At 39.1% G+C, this 23,481-nt stretch overlaps 1 protein-coding gene across 1 annotated transcript; it reads right to left on the reverse strand.

Annotated features, from left to right (window-relative positions):
• Window positions 1-17,438: 17,438 nt before the first annotated feature.
• Window positions 17,439-20,574, reverse strand: LOC139687272 (neuropeptide-like protein 29). Its single transcript, XM_071584411.1, has 2 exons — window positions 20,463-20,574; window positions 17,439-18,493 (listed from the first exon to the last, which is right to left on the reverse strand). The coding sequence occupies exons 1-2, from the start codon at window positions 20,472-20,474 to the stop codon at window positions 18,179-18,181; spliced, it is 327 nt and encodes a 108-aa protein (XP_071440512.1). The 5' UTR covers window positions 20,475-20,574; the 3' UTR covers window positions 17,439-18,178.
• Window positions 20,575-23,481: the final 2,907 nt, after the last annotated feature.

Consider the following 23,481-nt stretch of genomic DNA (forward strand, 5'->3'; position numbering starts at 1 on the left):
GCTCCATTTCAAAGTTTTTACTAGTCTTTTCTTAATATCCTTACTCAACGTCCCCGTCATCAACTCCCTCCTCCTTGTGAAAGCCTCTTTGCCTAGCGCCATTCTTCTCCTTACGTCCCTACTGCTTTGACCGTGTTGGTCCAAAACACTACCGAGATACGTAAACTGTTCTACCTGCTCTAGTTTTTGCCCTCCTATTTTAATGTTTAGCTTAGCCTTTTTCTTTATAGGAAATCGCATAACCTTTGTTTTATTTATACTGATTCTCATTCCATACCTGTCGCACTGAATTCCCAATTCAATCAGCAATGCTTGCAACCCCTTGGCTGACTGACAAACTAAAGCTTGGTCATCAGCAAACCTAACTGATTTTACGGATTCCCCACCGACTTTCATTCCTATCTCGTTCTTCCCATGCCTCTGTAATCATTTCTTCTGCATACAGGTTGAACAGCAACGGTGATAATTGGCAACCCTGCCTTACACCTCTTCCTAACACTGCCCAACCGCACTCCCCATTCCCCACTCGTACCTGAGCAGTCTGAGACATGTACAGGTTGCGGATTAGCCTCCTTTCCCTCCAATCTATTCCTATTTTCCACAGAATACTCGTTAGTTTTTCCCAATTCACTCTATCAAAAGTTTTTTCAAAAACTACGAAACAGGCAAATACCTCCTGGTTGTGTTCTATATTCCTCTCGATTAATAATCTCATTACTACAATGGCATCACGCGTACCTCTCCCCTTCCTAAACCCAAACTGATCATCCCCTAAGTAATCATTTGCCCTACTCTATCCTTTTGTTTATGATTCTAAGAGCAACTTTAGCTGCGTGGGACATCAAACTTATTGTCCTGTAGTCCTCACATGATGTAGCCTTTACCTTTTTCGGAATAGGAACTAAAACTCATCTCACAAAGTCTTCCGGCCAGATTCCTTCCTCATAGATACTACGAATCAGCCCATATAGCCTCTTCCTCCCACATTTTCCTAAACATTTCAATAGTTCTGCGGGAATGTTATCCAACCCCACGGCCTTATTTAGTTTCATCTCCTTTAATGCCCTTTCCATCTCATCGTGTAGTATGCCTGGACCTAAGCTAAAATATGCTGGAGAGAGGAAAGGGGTATGGGCGGGGAAGGGAGGTGGGAGCAGGGAATGCTGGGAGGGAAATTAAAGGTGGCGGTTAAGGGTGGGAATTTTGAAAGATCGGAAAGCTAATATGTAGGCGGATTCTCGAGTTCTCACCTCCATATTGGTGGCTGCATCAGGTAGGGATTCTAGGATGCTAAGAGCAAAACAATGGTCGAATGAAAGGTTGTGGGAATTGGCGTGTGAAGGGATAGGAAGAGAAGAGAGTGAGGCAGAATTGCTGGAGTACCGGTGATTATTCATTCGAATGGATAAGGGGGTAATGCATTTGCCTATGTAAAAGGAAGTGCAATGTTTGCATGACAAAAGATAAATAATGTTTTATGAGAGGCAATTAGCGTGGGAACGAGGTGAGGGGGCAATGAGGGGATGTAGGGAGAGGGGAGTAGACCTAATAAGTAGACAGGTTTTACATCGGGGGCGGTTGCAAGGATCTCAGAAGGTTTTTGAGATTGTCGAGTCGTCTCTATGCGATAGATGGGAATTGGGGTAGTAAGGATTAGGTCACGTCATTGTCATGTAAAATTGGAAACAGTTCTTTAAGGAAGGTTTTCAGTCTGTGTGATCCGGGGAAATAGGTGGTGCGGAGGTTGAGTCCTGCGTCAGACGTGGGCTTGATTTCATGTGGTGTGTGTGGTCGGGTGGAGCGGTGGATTTTATTTAGTAGGAGCTTTTCTGGGCGTTTGAGGAGTGCAAGATGTAGATTGTCAAGGTATTTGTTGAGAGTGGCTGTGGTGTTGCAAATTTGGTGTCCGCGGATAGAGAGAGAGTTAGGAATCGAGCGTTTCGTGTGTTGCGGATGACAGCTTGTGTGGTATAGGTATTGCTGATGGTTAGTGGCTTTTGATGTGTACTGAAGTGGTAGAGTCTGAAATGGAAGAGGTGAATTTAACAGTGAAAGATGAATTTAAGGTGGATAAGAAATTATTGAGAGACTCGGAGCCATGTGTCCAGAGAATAAAAATGTCGTCTATGTAGCGGACCCATAAAAGAGGTTGGAAGGGTTGCTGTGACAGGAAAGTCTCTTCGAGATGGCCCATGAAGAGATTAGCGCATGATGGTGCCATCCTCGTTCCCATCGCTGTGCCTTTTGTCATTAGGTTAAAATAATTTTGGAAAGAGAATGCATTTTTAGTCGGGACGAAAGTGGCAAGATTGAGGATAAATTCCGTCGAGGGGCGCTGGGGTAGGGGGCGTAGAGAAAGAAAATGCCGGAGGGAGGATAAACCTTCTGCATGGGGAATAGAAGTAAAAAGCGAGGTAACGTCGATGGTGGCCATAAGTAGGTTGTGTGTGGAGGGAATAGAGACAGAATTTAGACGGTTGAGGAAGTGGTACGTGTCTTTCGTGAAGGAGGGCAAGGAGAGTAGAGGTTGTAGGTGGTGGTCAAGGAATGCGGAGATTCTTTCGGTGGGAGAATTGTAACTGGAAACTATAGGACGACAGGGGATGTTGGGTTTGTGTATTTTTGGGAGGAGATAAAACTGGGGTGTTCTGGGGTTTGGGGGTGAAAGTAGGGATATGTCTTGGGAGGTGAGGCCTTCTTCTGGTCCGGAGTGGAGGAGTACAGACCGAATTTCGGTTTGAAAAGTTTGAGTTGGATTTTGATTAGAGTGGAATGGGTGGATGTATCGTTCAGGTGAGCGAGGGCTTTGGAAATGTAATCATTGGTGTTTAGAATTACAACAGAGGAGCCTTTATCGGCGGAGGTAACAACGATGTTGGGAATGGACTGTAGGGTTTTTAGGGCATGACGTTCGTTCATGGAGAGGTTATTTTTTGGTCTGAGATGTTTTCTGAAGGATTGATTGGAAACTTTTTCGATAAGGAGACGCATACAAATTTCGACAGGATGGTTACTAGGAAGGGGTTTTGGCTCATGAGTTTTTTGGTCTGAGATGTTTTCTGAAGGATTGATTGGATACTTTTTGGATAAGGAGACGTATAAAAATTTCGACAGGATGGTTACTAGGAAGGGGTTTTGGCCTTCCTTCATCAAGGAAGAGAGGGACAGAACTGATGTATATATAATTAATATAAATAATAAATACATATATATATTTATTTAATCCTCTCCACTTTCGGTGTGTGTATATACACACATCGAAAGTGGAAAGAGAATTAAATGGAACAAATCGTTGCAAGAGTATTTCACTTTTGTTGCATACGAATAAGTGGAGCCTTTTTCACGCCGTAGTACAAATCGGGCTAGATTCAGACGAGGAGAGAGATGAATTTGTATGAAAAAAGTAAACATTTGGCTCTAGTGCAAACATTCGGAGGCGTTGATAAAAGAAAGAGACATATTTTAGATTTCCACGCTATTATTTCAAGGAATGCCACCGGTTTCATTCTAGTACGTAAAGCATCTCACAGCGTCATTCTGAAAGAAACATCTTAATACATATACATGTATGTGGGTATAGTGGTGGCCTGGGAAGGGAAGAGGTAATAAGGGATTAAGGGGGGGGGGGAGACTGTAAAAAAACAGGAACTAAGGAAGGCGGTGGATTGTGTTAACGGTTGGTCTAAGAATGCGCGGCGCCCCATTGAGAGGACGGCCGTTGGAAGGGAGGATGTGAGTATGTCATCTGGCGACCCTTTGAAAACTTGCGCATTTATTTGAACGTGGTGGTGGCAGAAAGTGCCATGTCTGTCCCATCTTGAATATGCACCACTTCTACAAAGTTAGGCCTGAAACTTCTAAGACCCTGCGGAGGGAAGTTTATGTAGGACTGCAAATTTAAACCCAAGCACGATGCGTTATTGTTTATCGAGCACAGTTCTTAAGTATTATTATTATTGTTGTAGTCTTATGTAAGTTCTAGGAGCTAAGAATATCCTGTTGAAAAATTATTTTCTTTGCTGTGACTTGTGCTTAGGTACAGGATATTGTGCTCCATTTTGTACTTTTGATTAAGAGTTCAGGTATTCATGTATTTCACGAATTTGAGGTCAGAAGAGCATTTTAACCTTCGTAGATACGTACAGATTTATCAAAGTTTAATTTTTTTCTATAAGTTTGACGATAAATGATGTATTGCTAATTTTGCTTCTGTCTGGTTTAATCTGGTGGGGGTAAGGTCATGGTACTCATTGAAGGGGGCATATTGGTTAGCGATATATTAGGAAGCGTTGGCATGATTGTCTCAATTGGTCTGTCACGTTACATGCTGGTCATCAAGATAATTAAATGCACACGTTATAATTTTTCAACTCAACCTTGGATACCTTTTGCCACCTCTTTCGCATTTGACAAACTCAAAATCCTGTGTCGCTTCCGTCCTGCTGTTCATTCAAATGCTGATATTTTGGTTCAGCAACTTCAGTCGTGGCATGTTACATTTTTTTATATTTTAAAAACATTGCGTATCATCATCTTCCAAAGGTGGAGCCTTGTCTTTTGCAGCCATTGGTCGCTCTCTATTGGTCTCTCTAATAGGAATTAAATATGAACGTTCAATTTGTGGTCAATGGACATTATTTGGAGAGAACTTCGAATAAAAATAAAATATTGATACACCTTTGAATGGTGAATTTGGTAAAGATTTATTGTCGGTCTTTTTTAATGTTTTGCATCTGTTTGGCTATTAAGCACAGGGTACAGTTCATATTTGAGACATATTTGATATAATTAATATTTACATTTGTCACTATGTCCACAATATAAATACTTAAAATGCTTATAAGTACAATGGAGGACTCGCGCTTTAGACTCGAAAGTGTACAAACACTGAGACGTTATAGGACAACTTAGAATGGAGAAGTAGTCCATTTTTCACGTTTCTCAGATAAAAACATAATAATATCGACACAATTTGTCCACCAAAAATTTTACAATATCACAAAATTTTAAAAAAGTGTTACTTCAATTTAGTAAACAAAAGAATGGTGACATATGAAACATAAGTTTCAACTTCCCAAGTTTGGCTTACAATGAAATATATTGTGTGAAATACATTTTTTTATCAGCTACTATGGAAATAAAGAAATAAGAATGCACTTTCCATATTCCACCTGACACGTTAAAGTACAGCCAGTTTTAGGGTTGTGGCAAACCAGTGGCAGCTTAATGAGTTGCGCAAAATTTTCCAAGTGCTATTCCATTTTTTTTGGAAACTATCGAATTTAGTATTTGTTTTTTCTCGACCTTGTGATTTCTTCGCCCTATGTTCACATAATTTTCATGATACACTTCGGTATTTCAGCCGTCGATAATTATCGGAAGCACTGAACTGACACTCGCAATAGTTCTGGGGATTATTTTTTTAATGGCACGTCACTGTCGTATAATGTTCACGTTGTTTCAATTTGAAGGCAGGAACTTTTACTCACTTCTTGAGTGACAGCCTAGATTGCGGGAATTGAAAAAACCATGGACCAATTCGAGTTCGGTCCTCCTTCCCTATTGATTTTCTTCTTTAGGAGTGCTTTTTATGGAATGTTGCAAATCCAGCCTGATGGAAAGCCTGGTATGAGAGAGTTCTCCGCCTCTTGGACTCTAATTTTGGGATCATCAGTTTATGAAACCCTTATCCATATCCATAGGGTCTTGCGCCGTATCCGTATCCGAAGGGTCTTCCGCCGTAGGGATAGAAATTAGCTCCTGGACGGTAGTAGCCTCCAGGTCTCCCGTATCCATCATACCTGCCATAGCCGCCACCGAAACCAGGGGGACGGAAACCCGGGCCGTAGATGCCAACGGTGGCCTCGGAATACACGAGGACGAGGCATAAGAGAATAGCGATGATCTGTAATGAAGAAATGTTTTGTTTCAAGCGAAAATGCGAATGTTATTCTGCGAGGTGTACATTGGTGTTAGTAATCATTCAATTAGAGTTCTAGTAGTAGCAATTACCATTTTATCGTGGTGAATACATTAATACTAAATGACATGTAAGGTTGAAGACGTGAAATAAATGAGACATGCACCTACACGGTACCCTTAAAGCCATAGCTTTGGTGTTTGAACAATTTGGCTGTTGTTGGGAGCTGTCAATTAAGCAGCCCTTAACTTAAGCCCTTGATGCTGGATGCATCGAGTAGAATCACTCGATTGGGCTACTCATGAAGAGAGATGAACTATAGATAACTCATCTTTGGTTTTTGAAATGTGGGTGTGAGGAAAGATGGAGAGAAGGTCAAGTGGACAGGAAGGTAAACAAATGAAGAGTTGCTAGGCATGATGGGGGAGAACACTTCGTATTGTTTGGGGAAATCATCAGGAGACAGGAAAAATTTGCGCGGAATTTTTTGATTCCCTAATTGTTCGTGGGAACATAGGCATCTGAAATGTCTTCTTTGCCTTTTCCCTCTCTAATCTTATTTTCATATTCTATTTTACCGCATGAAGTACGATGGGACAAAACGCGATACATTTTCAAATCATCTCTAAAGGTACATGTTTCTAATTTATGCAAGATTTTTAATCTGTGATTCAAACTTCGCTCCGTGAGTGATTCACAAACCTATCTTCTAATAATGTAGGTGCACTACCAAATTTAACTGAGTTTTACATAAATAAATTATCTTTGCTGCGAACGGTCTAAGACGGCAATGAAATGGAAACGCAAGTGAGGATTCTACACACTTGGAGCGAGTTTTAAATGACGTCCAACCAAAGATATTATAATTATAGTATCACTCGCTTGCTACCTGGTCCACATGCTCCCCGATATGCTTCGCCCAAGAGAGAACGGTAGTTTGAGTAACGCCCACATATATTTTCGAGTATAAACGTGCGTTTTCGTTATTTTGAATGCTGTAGAGGTTCGGAAAAATTCATTTTTACATACTTAAAATTTTTGAATTCCATTGCCGCGTCAGTGCACTATTGCTTGAAATTCACCTGTCAATGTTACATTATCCTCAGAACTACGAGTATCTCCTGCCAGCGATTCCATCGCAGACAAATAGAAAATTTGAATATTTATCACGATGGTACATAAATCAGAAGATAACTATTTATATCAATTTTGGAGTATAACACAGCGATTTTTAATTAATCTTCTTTGAGGGTACGCATTGATTTTTGGGGCCATCGAAAAAGACTTCGGTAGGATGTTCCCCTGGACACAGCCGTCAATTCACCAGTAACTTTTAAACGTAATACGGTTTTATAGAGATCATTTATGATTCTCAAATTATCTTATTACTCTTAAATTTTAGGGGAGCAGAAAATATTGTTATGTAGACTTGATTTCTGTGTTCCTTACTCTTCTCTGTAATAATAATGACCCTATGCCTTTGCTAGAGTTATATTGTGAAAATATTGCAATACTGGAAGGCGGGATTGCTTTTTTTAAACTTTCATTTGAAGGTTGAGAACAGAAATGATTAAGGTGAGCAGGATGATTTGGCAAGGTTGATATTCGGCGTTGAAGGCTAATAATGTTGGCCATTAGCATTCAATTACTAGAAATATGTCCCAACATACCTCTTGCCCATGGATCTTTCCTGGAATGCTAAAAGATATATTTGTTACGAGAGCTCATCAACATTTCCACGGAAGGAAATGGCATGTCACGGCATCATGCAAACTGTACAACGCATTATCCAAAATCGGTAAAACTGCTTCTTTTCTTGACGAAATTAAAAAAAAGGTCTGTTGAATAGAAAAAAATTGAAGAACTTGTGGTAGCATAGAGAAAATAAAGAGCCTGAAGGGGACAATTTACCCTAAGCGAGTGACCTTAGTGGATTTGCTTCGTTCCGGTAATATAAAAAAAACTCTAGCTCTAAAACTAAAAATCCCTCGAGAAGCTAAAAGTCTTACCACTTAAGTTGAAATAAACCATTTTTCACCTTCTTTTTATACCCTTTCACTTGGTTCATAATGGCTATTCTTATGTCATGGTTACTTTTCCCACCAAGTACCTAACCCTTAATCTCACTCCTCGGCCTTGCATTTCCGCTCAGTATTTCCTAGGACCTCTTTTTAGACAGAACTGGACATAGTATTGAGCGCTTTCGGAGAAGATTGGTGGTGACTAAAGAAGAGTTAATAAAGATGAGAGACGTCCAATAGTTTCAGCCTCAACTTTGTGGAAGTTCATTTTAATAAATGAAAAAGAAACACTTTGTTGGTGGATTGGAACAAAGTGATAAAGTGGTGGATTGGAACAAAGTGTTTCTTTTTCATTTATGAGAGACGTCATTTAAATTTCCAAAGAGAATGAAGCAAAGAGCTACAGAAAAGATAGTGGAAAATATTTTACATGGAGTTTATTTTTAATGGCTCAGAAGCTTAGTATTTGAGGAGCTTCGCGTAGCGTGAGCGTAGATTAAGGGCTTAGGAATTTGTCGCAGAAAAAAGCGGATGAAGTCGAGTGGAAGAAGGGAGGTAGAACAGGCAATAAAGTTGTAGTCATGTCAGAAGAAGGTTTTGGGGAAAAATTTGATTAATTGGGAAAAAGTGAATGTGGTGCACACGAGAGGTGAGGTAAGTCACTAAAGATATTCTATCTAATTAGATGTAGGTTTCGGACTTTCTTAAACGCCTAGCTTAATTGGTCCACAAAATGTGAACATATGAGTATCACTACTCTAAAACATAGATACATGCGTGTGTTATAATCTAACACCTAAAAGATAATATAATGGTGTAAATCTATTTCCTATTGGAAGGCATATTCGGTCTCATCAATTGGGATGAGACCGAATATGCCTTCGGTACATCGCCGTCGGTAAACCCGACAAAGTGGGTATGGAAAAATACTCACCAAGGACTTCATTCCGACGAAAATTCCGACTGTGACTGAACTGACTGAACGAATGGAAGTATTCCTTCGAATTTATCCCGTGGATGCTTCTCTTGATGCTGAGGGTGCAATAGAAAGGGCGATGCCTTATATATAACTGATACAATTTCTCATTGGCCCAGTCAAAAAGCCCTAATCGACCATGTGACTCTGTGCTAAAGGATCGCACTTCGTCGAGGACGCCTCGCCTCCACGTCACTTGAGCGGGTGAATCCCACTGGTACCGTCATTGCGGCCTTCCCCATTTACCGCCAATCTCCGTGGACCGACCGCGCGTCGAGGTCGTTTTAATATTGAGATCGTCGCGTGAATTCCCCTCGTTCATATCCACTCCGACTTCTAACACATCAGTTTTGTTCGGTTTTTCTCCACATTGTCAACTCCTCCTAAATCCTAGATGCTCCACTTACTCCGTAATGGTGCAAATTATCTCAGAATTCGCGCTGATTTAACTGCAAATAACATTTAAAGATTCAAGGTGATTCCCTGGTCAGTGAACTGCGAAACAATCACATCGTAACTACTGTGCGAGAGGGTGAAAGTGGAAGAAATTTATTTGAAGGATAAAGCAATTTGTTCTGAATGACGGTGGAATTATTTTTGCATCGCGTCGCATATCAAGCAAAAAAAATCATAAGTGGTTCTTAGTCTATGTTGTGTTGAGTGTCATGCGAATACTGGATTATTTTTTCCCTTTTCAGAAGCGACAAAGATCGTTTTTAATTCTTGGTCACGAATTAAAATTATATTATTTTAATGTGAAATCGGCTTAAGCACGAGTAAAATTAAAGCAAGAAGTCTTGACTGCTTGCAAAAACTACGTTCCATGTATTAACTGATAAAGGGCTACATATGCCTTTATTTAATGCGTGATAATTTTGATTGACTCATTCATATTCACCTTTTTTGTGAACTCGAGAGCATCAACGAGGTGACCACCTTAAACAGTAAGATTGGAGTGTGTTTTTTGCGTTTAAACATTAATAAATTTAACGCATGTATATGTATGAAAATAAAATGCTTATCTGAGTTATTAAACATGACTCCTTATCGAATAAACGTCTTTGTTATAGGCAAGTTAGTTATTTAATTTAGTCACGTATTGTTGTTGCCTTATAATGGCATAACTGGCCGTCGTTTTGGTGAAGAACTTGGCTTGGCTTCAAATCTAGATATTTTCAAATTCCTAACGAAAATATTAAAGAAATCACATTTATAATTTAAAGTAAATTTAATTGTGGCTCTTGTAAAAAATTAACAGAATAAAAACTTCAATAAATATCTTCATTCATGTTCACAGGAAATGATATAGCACTCTGAATTTTTGACCTATGGCTTCATAACTTACAATTAGGGGTGACTTAAATATTTAAAATGAGCTAATCAGCTTTTAAAGATAACGCCTTCCGATCTCGAGGACAAGATTTTTTTCTGCCGTGGCAGAAGTCATGGACAGCGACCCTCCTGAATTTCATAATGAAGAATCACAATTTCCTCTTTGGAAATATACTATTAATCAGTTTATTGCAGTTAACTGGAGAACTGGCGAAGTAGAAATTTTTCATATGACTGAGCGCCATCAGATGTCTCGGAAAACCTTGTAAAAAGGACGAATATCATTAACGGCGATACATAAAAGTGATCCTTAATTACCTGTGAAATAAACATTTCTAATGTGTATATATAATTATTTAATTTTATTAATGCAAATGATATTGCTAAATGAGTCTTGTATATATGCTTATAATCTAGTATAATTGTAAAGCCTTATCATCCTTGAGGCTGCAATAATTCATTACAGTATAGCAAAACTAGGTAGCAGCAATTAATTATATCCTGTGGAAACGCAAAGTATTTTGATTCTTCCTTGTGCACTACTATGGAATTCCACTAAGCATCGGCATCAATGGACAGGGAAATTGGAGAATTGGAGAATGTTAAGCGAGAGATGGAAAGGGGAAATATAGATATTTTAGGTCTATGCGAGGTGAGATGGAAAGATAGCGGGGATTACTGGAGTGATAAGTATAGAATAATATACAGCGGTGGGGACGAGAGCCAACGAGGGGTTGCCATAGTATTAAATGAAGAGGTAGGAAGAAGCGTAGTCAACATAGAGCAGGTAACGGATAGAATACTACTAGTGGAGATAAAAGCAGAACCGACGAACTTAGTTATTATTCAGGTATACATGCCACCGAGCAACCATAAGGAAGAAGAGGTCGATAAGATATACGATCAGTTAGAGGACATGATCGCGTGTGTTCCTGCAGGGAAACATTTGATAGTGATGGGGGATTGGAATGCGACGGTAGGCGAAGGAAGAGATGGTGATGAGGTGGGCGACTACGGTTTGGGCACGAGGAATGACCGCGGGGAGAGAGCAGTTGAGTTCTGCAGGAGACAGGGGTTAGTCATCACCAACACTTGGTTTAGACACCACAAAAGACGCAGGTATACATGGAAAATGCCAGGTGACTCAGGAAGATATCAGCTAGATTATATCCTGGTTAGACACAGGTTTAGGAATAGTGTGATAAATTCCCACAGCTTTCCGGGAGCGGATGCGGACTCAGACCACAATTTAGTTGTTATGAAATGTAGCGTACGTTTCAAAAAGATAAGGCAGGGGCGGCGAGTTAGAAAATGGAATGTAGAAGCATTAAATGGGTTGAAAAGGAAGGAATACAAACAGGCGGTAGAGAAAATCATGGAGGATGGTAAAGGGCTTATTACTATCGAAGAAAAATGGGAAATGATCAAAAAAGGGTTGTCTAAAGCCGCAAAAGACACTATTGGAACCGTTTACGCTAAAAGGACTAGGAAACCATGGATCACGGATGAGATGATTACAAAGATGGATGAGCGGCGAAAATGGAAGAATATAAATACAGAATTAGGCAAAATGAAGTACAAAGAATTGAACAATAAATTGAGGCGGGCAACAAATAAGGCAAAAGACGCATGGTGGAAGACGCAGTGCGAGGATATGGAAAGTCTCCAGAGGAAGGGTGAAATCGGTGCGCTGTACAGTAAAGTTAAATCGTTATCGGGAAGTAAGAAAGGAAGAGCTATGCTAACAGTTAGCGATAAGGCGGGTAAGGTAATAGTTGACGCAGGAAAGATCCAAGAGAGATGGAAGGAGTATATAGAAGAACTGTATAGTAAAGAACTCAGACCTACAAAGTTAGACATTGAAAAAGAAAATGACGTAGAGGAAGACAGCTTAGGTCCAGGCATACTAGACAATGAGATAGAAAGGGCATTAAGGGAGATGAAACTAAAAAAGGCCGTGGGGGTAGATAACATTCCCGTGGAACTTTTAAAATGCTTAGGGAAATGTGGGAGGAAGAGGCTATATGGGCTGATCCGTAGCATTTATGAGGAGGGAATCTGGCCGGAAGACTTTGTGAGAGCAGTTTTAGTTCCGATTCCGAAAAAGGTAAAGGCCACGTCATGTGAGGACTATAGGACAATTAGTTTGATATCCCACGCAGCTAAAGTTGTTCTCAGGATCATAAACAAAAGGATAGAGAGTAGGGCAAATGATTACTTAGGGGATGATCAGTTTGGGTTTAGGAAGGGGAGAGGTACGCGTGATGCCATTGCAGTAATGAGATTATTAATCGAGAGGAATATAGAACACAACCAGGAGGTATTTGCCTGTTTCGTAGATTTCGAAAAAGCGTTTGATAGAGTGAATTGGGAAAAACTAATGAGTATTCTGCAGAAAATAGGAATAGATTGGAGGGAAAGGAGGCTAATCCGCAACCTGTACATGTCTCAGACTGCTCAGGTGCGGGTGGGAAACGGGGAGACAGGATGGGCAGTGTTAGGAAGGGGTGTAAGGCAGGGTTGCCCATTATCACCGTTGCTGTTCAACCTGTATGCAGAGGAAATGATCAAAGAGGCATGGGAAGAACTAGAGGTAGGAATGAAAGTGGGCGGGGAATTCGTAAAATCAGTTAGGTTTGCTGATGACCAAGCTTTAGTTTGTCAGTCAGCCAAGGGGCTGCAAGCATTGCTGAGTGAATTGGAAATTCAGTGCGACAGGTATGGGATGAGAATCAACATTAATAAAACAAAGGTTATGCGATTTTCTAGAAAGAAAAAGGGCAAGCTTAACATTAAAATAGGAGGGCAAAAACTAGAGCAGGTAGAACAGTTTACGTATCTCGGTAGTGTTTTGGACCAACACGGTCAAAGTAGTAGGGACGTAAGGAGAAGAATTGCGCTAGGCAAAGAGGCTTTCACGAGGAGGAGGGAGTTGATGACGGGGACTTTGAGTAAGGATGTTAAGAAAAGACTCGTAAAAACTTTGATATGGAGCGTAGCTATGTACGGCGCGGAAACGTGGTCATTGAAGCAGGAGGATAGACGTAGACTGGAGGCTTTTGAAATGTGGGTGTGGAGAAGAATGGAGAAGGTGAAATGGACAGAGAAGAAAACAAATGAGGAAGTACTTGGTATGGTGGGCGAAGAGAGGGGTTTGTTGGGAGCAATCCTATGGAGGCAGGAAAAGTGGATGAAGGGGGTGTTGACCGGCAGTGGGATGTTGAAGACTGTGATAGAGGGTAGAATGTTGGGCAAAAGAGGAAAGGGAAGGAACAGGATAGGGATGTTGGACGGGATGAAGGGCGGAAGAAAGTACTCAGAGATGAAGAGGGACCTGGTGTAGAGTAGAATTTAGGGTTGTGTTTTGTTAGTAGCCACAAAATATTTGTTTGGTAGTTGTGTCCATCGAAAAACCTACCTTAACCGGTAGATTACCTTAAAAAAAAAAAATCGGCATCAATTACAGCAACCCGTGTCTCTCAAAATATTTCACTTATTGTCTATTTATTGGTATCACCGACTATCTTAGGCATTTTTCCCCCGAGATGGAACTGTTTTAATTTATTTATATGTCTCAATGAAATTCGATGTAGTATTCACAAGTTGCAGCAAAGGTTAATGCTTCGGATGCATGAGCGATAGATCGTTGGCGTTGCGCTAAAATGTATTTATATAGTATATCTTCTTTCCCGTAATTCAGGACTTTTGGTTGGTTATAGTTGAAGGTCTTGTAGTTGAAAATAACGAGATATAACGTAAGACAATTTTACATGTGCAACGTTAGTCAAAGCATCAAATATTTAGGAGTGGACTTAGATGACAGACTGACCTTTAAAATACATATCAAACAGATAAGAGATAAAGCGGCCGCAATAAGGTCGCAATTGGCACCGATTATCCGACAAAACGCCACCCCTAAGGAAATAAAAATTCTAATATACTCGGCAATAATAAGACCAATATTGACCTACGCAGCCCCTGCGTGGATGGGACTACTCAGTAGATCCCTAATGGACAAATTATGTAGCACAGAACGGAAGACCCTGAGGCTGGCTTTTGGGCTCCCCCCCTGGGAGGAAAATGAGAATGTATACCGAAAAACAGGCATAGAAAAACTCTCAGATCTCCTACTAACAAGGTGTAAAACATACTATGACAAGTTAAAAGAAAACCCAAATAGGGCCATGACATACACAAAAATAAATAAAATAGGCCCCTATGATAAACATAAGAGACCTAATAATGTCACACTCCAATAATAATACGGAAAATAATTAAATAAATATAAAAAAGGGCAAAAACAACGATGCTGGTGGTGCTCCAGAAAGAAAAAGGAAATATATACCGAGACACAGAGCATAAGCCCAACTAGGCGACCTCTGATAAAAAAAAGCCGCCTAAAAAACGGCAAGGCAATTCGTCGTCGTCGTACGTTTACTGTCTCAGGCAGAATTTAAATGCGGGCCATCCTGCTTCAATTCGATAAACCTCGATTTAGTGATTACTAGATGCATTCATAACCCTAGTACGTCATTCATTTTTGAAAAGTAATGAGCTATTTCAAATAAAACCACCTTGCTTTTTTTACGTGCCACATGTGTAGTACTACATGCTCTTGTGACCATTAGCCTAAATTCTGTAGATATATTTGTTGTAGTGACCAATATTTTTTAGAGGCATGGTGCACAATTTTTTTTGCAATGCATTAAGATCAAAGTTATTAGCGGGTTAGGTAAATATTTTTATCTAGAGGCTCAAATTAAATTTGCATTACATGAAGATTTTTACAAAGGATATTTATTGGGTTTTCTGAGAGGAGGTACATTTTTCTGCAAATTAACCCGAATATGACCCCTACCGCGGTAGGATAGTGTTATTCTGATGCCTTGTCGTTCGTGGAAACAAAAAATCTTATAATAATCTATCTGTCTGGCACTTAATCTCTCTAATTTTATTGGTATGATCTTTCCAACCGTACTGCGATGAGGGTTATGATGCATTTTCAACGCCATTAATAGACTGAATTCCAGCATGAAATGAATTCCATAGAATGAACTCCAACGAGTTAAAAAAATTCATTCCTCTTAAATGTACTCTAAATATATTATCTATGTGATTTATTTACTACGAAAAAACTTGTTACCAGAGGGTACTGCATTATCAATTTAGTAATTATTATTATAATAAACTCTGCCACACGTTAAATAACATGCTCCCGGTACTGTTTTTTAATGCTTTCAATAGGTTAATGGCTATTGAAGCTTCGAGAAAATGAATTTTCAACAATGGTATGCGCTCATACAGAATTGGTTAATATCGAAATCCGTATGGGAACTAAAGTTTTTTTTTGCAATACGAAGAAATTAATTCAGAACCGATGAACATTTACAATTTACTCTTGCCCATAAATAACCATTTTTTTTAATCCTCGCGTAAATAAGCTGAAAATTTATTTAATATATGCGAATTCGATACGCCAATGTCGTTGCATTTTTTAAAGCTCCTTTTATCGTATTTTTGGAAATAACAAATTATATAAAACGAAAAACATTGCAGCTTCCAGTCGTCAGTAAAGTAATGGCAGTTAGTTAGGCGTTTCATATCTTTATTTTTCGTCGTACAGTCCACATTACAAAATATATGATCAGGAACTGCGATGAAATTAATTGAGCCACCAGAGGTACATACGTAAAGAGGAAAACACTACTCATACTCGCACAATTGGAGCCCAATCAATGTACCCCTGAAGTGGTTACCAAAGGTATCGGCGGACCTAATGAAGACTTAAACCTTGTCTTCCGCGGGAAAATATTCACTTCATTTAACAAGGTTTATAAAACATTATAGACTTCAATGTGACTTTCCTCGTCTACGTAATTATAGAGTTAAATATAGAATTTTGTTTGTTAAACTGCCGTTTGAGTTTCCAGCAATGTATTTCGACGTATTTCATTCTTTCTTTGAGCACCATTCGCGCACAAAGCAGAAGTATTTTCCGTTTCAGATGTCGCCTGCTGTCAGCCGTTGGTGGGACACCATTGCCTTCCATCTTTGTCTTTAATTGTGCTCGGTCTATGAATAAAAGTGGAGGGTGTTGAAGTTACCCGATATAGGTTGGTTCGGCCATAATACCATAATATCTGCCTTCAGCTTTTAGTCGATCAACTGTGGTGTAACAGCGACCTTTTTTTTTGACAATTGAAGGAGACTTGACGTGAGTTCAACAAGTAACCTAAAATTTGTATCAATTGTAGACTTGTATAGGCCGCACATTGTACCTACTGTAATTACATAATAAATACTCACCAGTTACATGCTGTCAGCGGGTAGATGATGTGATAATTTTTTGCTGTTTTAGAAAATCATTTTTTAGGGGCCATAATTTAGGAATTTTATATACACAGAACATAAAAGTATGCTCTTAAATCTTAATTAAGAAAATGATGAATAAGTTCGGTGTTAAAGTGTATTTTTTAATTGATTAATCACACTTTAAATGATCCAATTTTCATTCAAAAAGTTGTATATTACACTGTTAAAAACATACTTTAATCTTTATTAATGCTCTAAAATGAATGAATTTCCATTTTCATATGTTCCTTTTTTTGTTGTAAGTCTTAAGAAATGGTCGATCTTTAATGCAGCATTTTTTCGTGTTTCTTGTAATTACTGAGGTGATCTCTAGCAGTAATATCAGACGTGACGTAGTAGTATTTGAGGAAAAATTTCATGTATTCTATGTGACTGATTTGGGAATATTTTACTTGAATTTTTTTAATACCCAAATTATTTGAAAAAATTGGAGTATTTATAATGCTTACTTAATTATCGTTTTACCTTCTAACCCCTTGTAGCATGTAGAATTAATATTTTATTTTTAGGTTTTTAACTTTTAATGCCTCAATCATGCTTCCCAATTGAAATCACTGCAACATCAAAATGGAATAGCCTCTCGTTTGAAGCCTCCTTGATTTGTTTAATGCATTCATCGAGTTATTTACTCGGAGACACGAATGGTTACATGCAGATATAGATTTTTTGGTGATACAATATATCAGATTATTAATGGTTACATCTAACCTCTGAACGTATTTGAAATCGTTTAAATTCCACGGTATTTTCTCCGTTTTCTCGTCTGATGAATGTCATTGGGTATAGGTATTAATAATTAATCTGGAGTACACAAATATTGTATTTGGCGACTTTTATTGCGAAAATATATTTGAAAAAAGAGGAACAGTGGTATAGTGTTTACAGAGCTCTTGTTCTACCTTAATCCATAGAAAAAAAATTACATTTGCATGGAAAGACAAGGGCGCAGGAGATGATATGAGAGGGATATAAATTCGCTAGGAATGTAAAAGTGTTTGAATCAGCACTGGAAATGTGTAGAGAGCATAATTATGTGCGTTTGTTTGCAAAAGATCTTTTGCCACAATAAGGTGGAAATATAGATATCCTTGAAGTGGGATGGGAACTTCATACGTTCGGTGGAAGTCGGAATCACTTGAGTTCTCTTCTTCCTCAATACACGAAGGCGCAAATCCGTTATTTTGTTGAACAGCACCAATAACAATTGTCGTCTTCCTTTGTGATGTTATTGTTCGACTTCCATTCCGAGAATTATTAGCGCTCTCATATAAGTGGTGGTAGTAAGGTGTATCTTACAAAGTTTTTTCGACGCTCTTTTATGCACCTGCTACAACGGAAATGCACTTAAGATGTTGTATCCAGGCGTTTTTACCAACATTTCCCTACTTAACGGTTACATATTTTGGTGATGTCAACGATTGAATGGAAAAAGTACCGTTAGCCTCCGCTGATGTTCTACCGACTCGGATTTCATTTTGATAGCGTTCAGTATTTGATCACAAAGTTGGGAAGTTGTTGGAAAAGAGGGGCGTCGTCCCCTTTCATTGGCAAGACATTTTAGAAAATGCCATGGTGTCCGTAGCCTCCGTAACCTCCATAGCCGTAGGGCCTGCCGTAGCCTCCATAGCCGCCATAGCCTACTGGTCTGTGGCCGTATCCTCCGTAGCCTCCGTAGCCGTGTCCGTAGCCTCCATAGCCGTGTCCGTAGCCGCCGTAGCCTCCATATGGCCTGCCGTAACCTCCATAGCCACCATAGCCGTATGGCCTGCCGTATCCTCCATAGCCACCACCATAGCCGCCATATCCTCCAAGAAGGCCAAGGCCGAGGGCTTCGGCGGAGACGGCAATCACCACGAGAACGGCGACGAAAAGCTGGAAAACACAATGAGGGGTCAGATTCGCGTTCTTTTCGGGTGGTTAAAAAATCGTAGAAATGTTTGGTGCCGAGAAAATAACCATGCCCCGCGTGTAGTTACCATTAATAAAATATTAGTCGTAAATAATGGGTGATATACCTAATTATGCATTTTTACACGTATTTGATGTTGTTTTGCCTTACGTTTCAATCACTAAAATGAAATTTTTTCCTTTTCTATTCCTTGAGAGTAACGTCTTAATGCCTTTAACGCCTACATGTATTTGCAAATATGTTTTTGCCAAATACGTTTCAGATTATGCGACGAAAAGTTGAATGCTCTGTGAATGTTTATACATCTGTTCATTTTAGTTTCATTTAAGTACTCAGTTAATTAAAAAAAACTTAAGCACCGCAAAAAGGAAAGTGAATAGAAATGTCTTTCTATCTGTTAAGTCAATTTAACCTCGTCAAAGGTAGTTCCTGCCGTCGCGATGATTTTATTGCAACCATTACGAGATGTCCTTGTAATTCACAGTAGATATTTCCTTTTCATATAAAACGGTAAATAGTTGAGCGTTACTATAACTTTTATTTTCATTTAGAAGAGCCCCATTTGAAGGATTTTCTGTAGACCTTTTGACAAATACTCAATGAACGTGTACTGGATTTCATGAAACGAATTAAATTACAGGACTACGACACAAGGAATTCAAGCAATATACAGAACCATGGGTTATAAGACGTTGATTTTTCTTTTCTCCTTGGCTTCACCGTGTAAAATTAAAAATAATGTATTTTTAAGAAAGATGAATATTGTATCTTTAGATTCGACATTTTACGATTGCCAAAATAAGCTTCTAACGAGAAAGAACTTTCCGTGCCTTGAGTAGTATTTCTCATTAATCCAAACAACTTTACTTGGGACAAATAAAGATGGAAATTTAAAGCAGTGTTTCTCACTTCAGAATTACTTATTACAAGTTACTTGTACTCGTTTGTTTTTTATTAGAGAAAGGCGGGAGTAACTCATGATACGAAGGAAGGAATTGCAGAACTGACATAACATCATGTTGCTTGGAATGATGTCTGTGATTCAAATCATATCTCTCCACTGACCAAAAACTGTATCTGCATTAAACAAACACCACACGGTTGAATAGTGATACATTTGAGCGAATTCAATCCACACCACAGCAAGCTCTGACCTAGCTGTGCTACGATCTGTCGGCGTCCTTATAGGTTCTCAAGAATTATTGGCTGCAAACATCTTAATAGGGTCGTTTCAACAGGATTGATTTTTTAATATTTTTCATTGGGAACTTCGCTTTTTCGATGGAAAATTTGAGAATGCCATTCGTTCAATTAGATTTTAGAAATACATTTTTCGTTATGAGTTGTACATTCCCTAGTGTTTCGTGGATTTCGACCCTTTCTTTTTTCCTAAATGATTGGTCTACCTTCAAATAAGGCTAATTGTTTACTGTCGCCATTGTTTTAAACGTGTCATTCCCTTAAAAATTGAATATAATGCGCTGTATCTTTATAGTAATAATTCATAGCTGGTAGCAATAACTTTTTACTATTATTACCTAATTTTTACTATTATGTACTAATATTTCCACTAGTATACTCTATCTTATACAATTGGTTTCGACATTACGCCATCATCAGAGGTTTTCTTAGTTCAATTTCGAATTTACTTCATTCAACCCGCGCATAGTTGAGAACAAATGGGTTAGTGTTCGGAGTTTATAACTGGAAATATCAACCAAGAAATTCTAACTTAGCTAGATTTCACAAAAGTCGAGTTCTTATTCGGATAAGTATTTTTTTAAATTTAACTGAGCACCTATTGGCAATAAATTATCTGATTATATGTGAAGTTTCACGAAAGGTTACTCCCGGTCGTAAAGGATTGAAATCCTTTAAGAGCGAGAATCAACAGTTTAAAAAATGGAAGTTTGACTCAGATAGGAGACTCACCAGAGAACGCATGTTGGCTGAATTAATTGTCCTGGCGTCTTGCGGAAGATCACAGGTGGTCCGGTTAAGGAAGGGATTCTACTTGGTTGTCCTACGGCTGTGCACACCGAATCGTGACTGTGTTGAGTGGACGAGAGTCCATCCTTATATACCGAATCGGGGCTGCTCCCAACGCAGCCAAAGCGGGAGAGAGACCTCAAAAACTTCCCTCGAAACCACGTGTCCTTAAGACAATCCCTCTTTCTCCCCTCCCCATCCTCGCAATCCCACTCTCCACCCCTTCCACCACCACGGCGTTCCAACAAACGCCACCTCCACTCGACCCCTCCCATTTCGTCCCAAACCACCTTCGCCCGCCCCCCTCTTCCCTCGGACTACCGCATACCCTCGCCATCAACCCGCGGCACCTGTGCATAACCCTATCAACTCTCTCCACCCCCCTTACCTCTCCAATCTCCGTTGGCCCCTCCTCTTTTAAATCAACGCCTTTTTCTTTTGCCAAGGCGGCGTCCTGTTGCCGTAGTAATAGCCTTCTCACGCCGGGCGACTTTATTTCCCAGACGGTCTCCTTCATTGCGTTCGCGCGGAATGGGAAGATTTCGTAGGGCTAGCAACGGAAAAAGATACGTTCGGAGATATGTAAATTTTGGGAACTATCGAAATCACGTGGTAAGACCCCCGGTGAATTTTGGAAGGGTAATCGAGTAGTCGAGACGTAATAGTCTAGTGAGTAGAGCACACGAGTTAAGCAAGTAATCAGTCGAAGTGCAGTGGACGAGCGTCGAAGGGATGGATAATTTGTCAAGGGACCGAGGGTAAGGTACCACGATTCCTCGAAATTTCATATTTCCTTGTGATCAGGTATGCGTTGTAATTCGGTTACCAAGCGTTTGAGTCTCCAAAGATCCCCTTCATACTCTCCCTTGTTTAAATTAGTTTGAAATCAATGAGGTGTGATATCGATTAGAAAAAAATCGGTATTAACTCTGTTGATGTTTATTTTAGTATACTGATAGCAAGTGCTTCTGGATTGTCCTTAATTTTTTATTAGATATCTCATTCTGATTGTCAATGGGATGTAGAAGACTGTGATTGAGGGAGAAATATTAGACAAGCGAGGTAGGGGCGGCAATAGACGGAATGACGGTAGGAAGGAAGTATGCTGAGTTGAAGAGGGGTCTGTTATAAAGTTGGATGTCGGGTTGTGTTTCATTAAGAAAGACTAGGGAATTGTCGCTGTACCGTTTGGTAGCTAGTGTCCATCGAAAACCTACCTTAAGGCAGATTATCGATAACAATAATCGTATCGTATCTACTGCCCCCACATTTTGTTTGTCCTCCATAATTCCTCTTTCCTGTTCACCCACCATTGTCCCTTCCTTCACGGCCTTCAACGTCAGGATATAAATATCTCTTCCATCAACTTCTCTGTCTTCATCGAATGTTACCCAGAAACTTTTCTCTTCGTCGCCACATATATATATATATATATATATATATATAGACAATATATATATACATATATATATACATACATATATATACATATATATACATATATATACATATATATATACATATATATATACATATATATATATATATATATATATATATATATATATATATATATATATATATATATATATATATAGTATATATATATAGACACACAGGTATATATATAACTTAATTTCTCTCTTATTTGCTGCATTTTTCTCTTGCGATTTAATCGAAAGTATGCGCTCCAATAAACCTAAACCAGCTGGGCTCCTCATCCACTAGTCTCAAAGACTAGGTTCCTTAAACATTCATCGCTACGCTCCGTATAATTTTTCAGACTAATAATTTTGGGCGTCTAAATCTAGCGTGCCTTTCAATTCCCTCCTTTCTGTAAATGCCTCAGTCTTACTCAATTTTTCTTCTAATGTCCTGAATACTCATACTAGGCCCATTTTATTCCATGATGCTACTCTGACATGTTTACTGTTCCACCTGTTTTAATCAATTATTTCTGATTTGATGTGTAAATTTGCCACCCTACGTCTTGAGAATGTCATTGTCTTCGTTCTTCATTTCTTAACGACAACGGGAGTCGAAATATTCCAGGCTATGAATCAATTCAATTTCCCCCAGCTTTGAAAAATTCATGTATAAATTAGGAGAGTAATCTTTTTGTATTGCTTCTAATATACTGTTTCATTTTCTCGAATGAAAATGGGCATTTAAAACCGATTTCATGAGTTTCCTAAGTATTAATATTGCTATCTATATTTAGAATTCGAAATATTGAAAGAATGTACTTGGCTATATCCCAGTTTGCTAGTGAATTCCAGGGTTAGTGACGATGCCACGAAAACTTATTCAAGTGATTTATGAAAATAAGTGATGAATTCTAATCAACTGAATTCTATTGAGGAACTTCGAAATGTGCGTACAGTGATCCTGATGCACCCAAAATATTTTCAATCTGTTGCGTTTGTGGACGAGAGCGCTGGTAAGTTTTTGGCGCCGAAGAACCGCGGCTTCCGCGTTTTGTTAAAGTGTAGTAGAGTACACATGCAAAGAAATTTCAGACTCTTCTACTGTCCAATTTCGAGGAAAACCATTCTTCGGTGTTTACTTAGTCGGGGTTACCACATCACGATGCACTGTAAAGTTTCTAAAACACTAAATTTAAGGGCACCCAAGACGATTTCCGGGTTCGGTCGGCATTCCTTGAGAAGAGCCACTGAAATATTTTGTAAACTTGTTCCTTTGATTTAGTTTCCAGGTTAACGTTTTGTTATGGAATGTGTTATGTTCTGGAAATGAGATGAGATGATCTTGGTCAGGAGAAATTGATCTTACGAAGCAAGGATTTTCCGCGGGACTCAAATGTTAAACACCAATTTCTTAATTTGTTGTGACCCAATGTCCACTTATTTTGTCGTCAGTTCCAATCTAAACATGGGCGTAATTGTTGCATTCTAGGTTATTGTTACCTAAGTTTATCACTCCCTCATAGGGTGCTATTACA

Source organism: Hetaerina americana, unplaced genomic scaffold, assembly GCF_022747635.1.
Source record: "Hetaerina americana unplaced genomic scaffold, ioHetAmer1.1.p SCAF_19, whole genome shotgun sequence".
Lineage (NCBI taxonomy): Eukaryota > Metazoa > Arthropoda > Insecta > Odonata > Calopterygidae > Hetaerina > Hetaerina americana.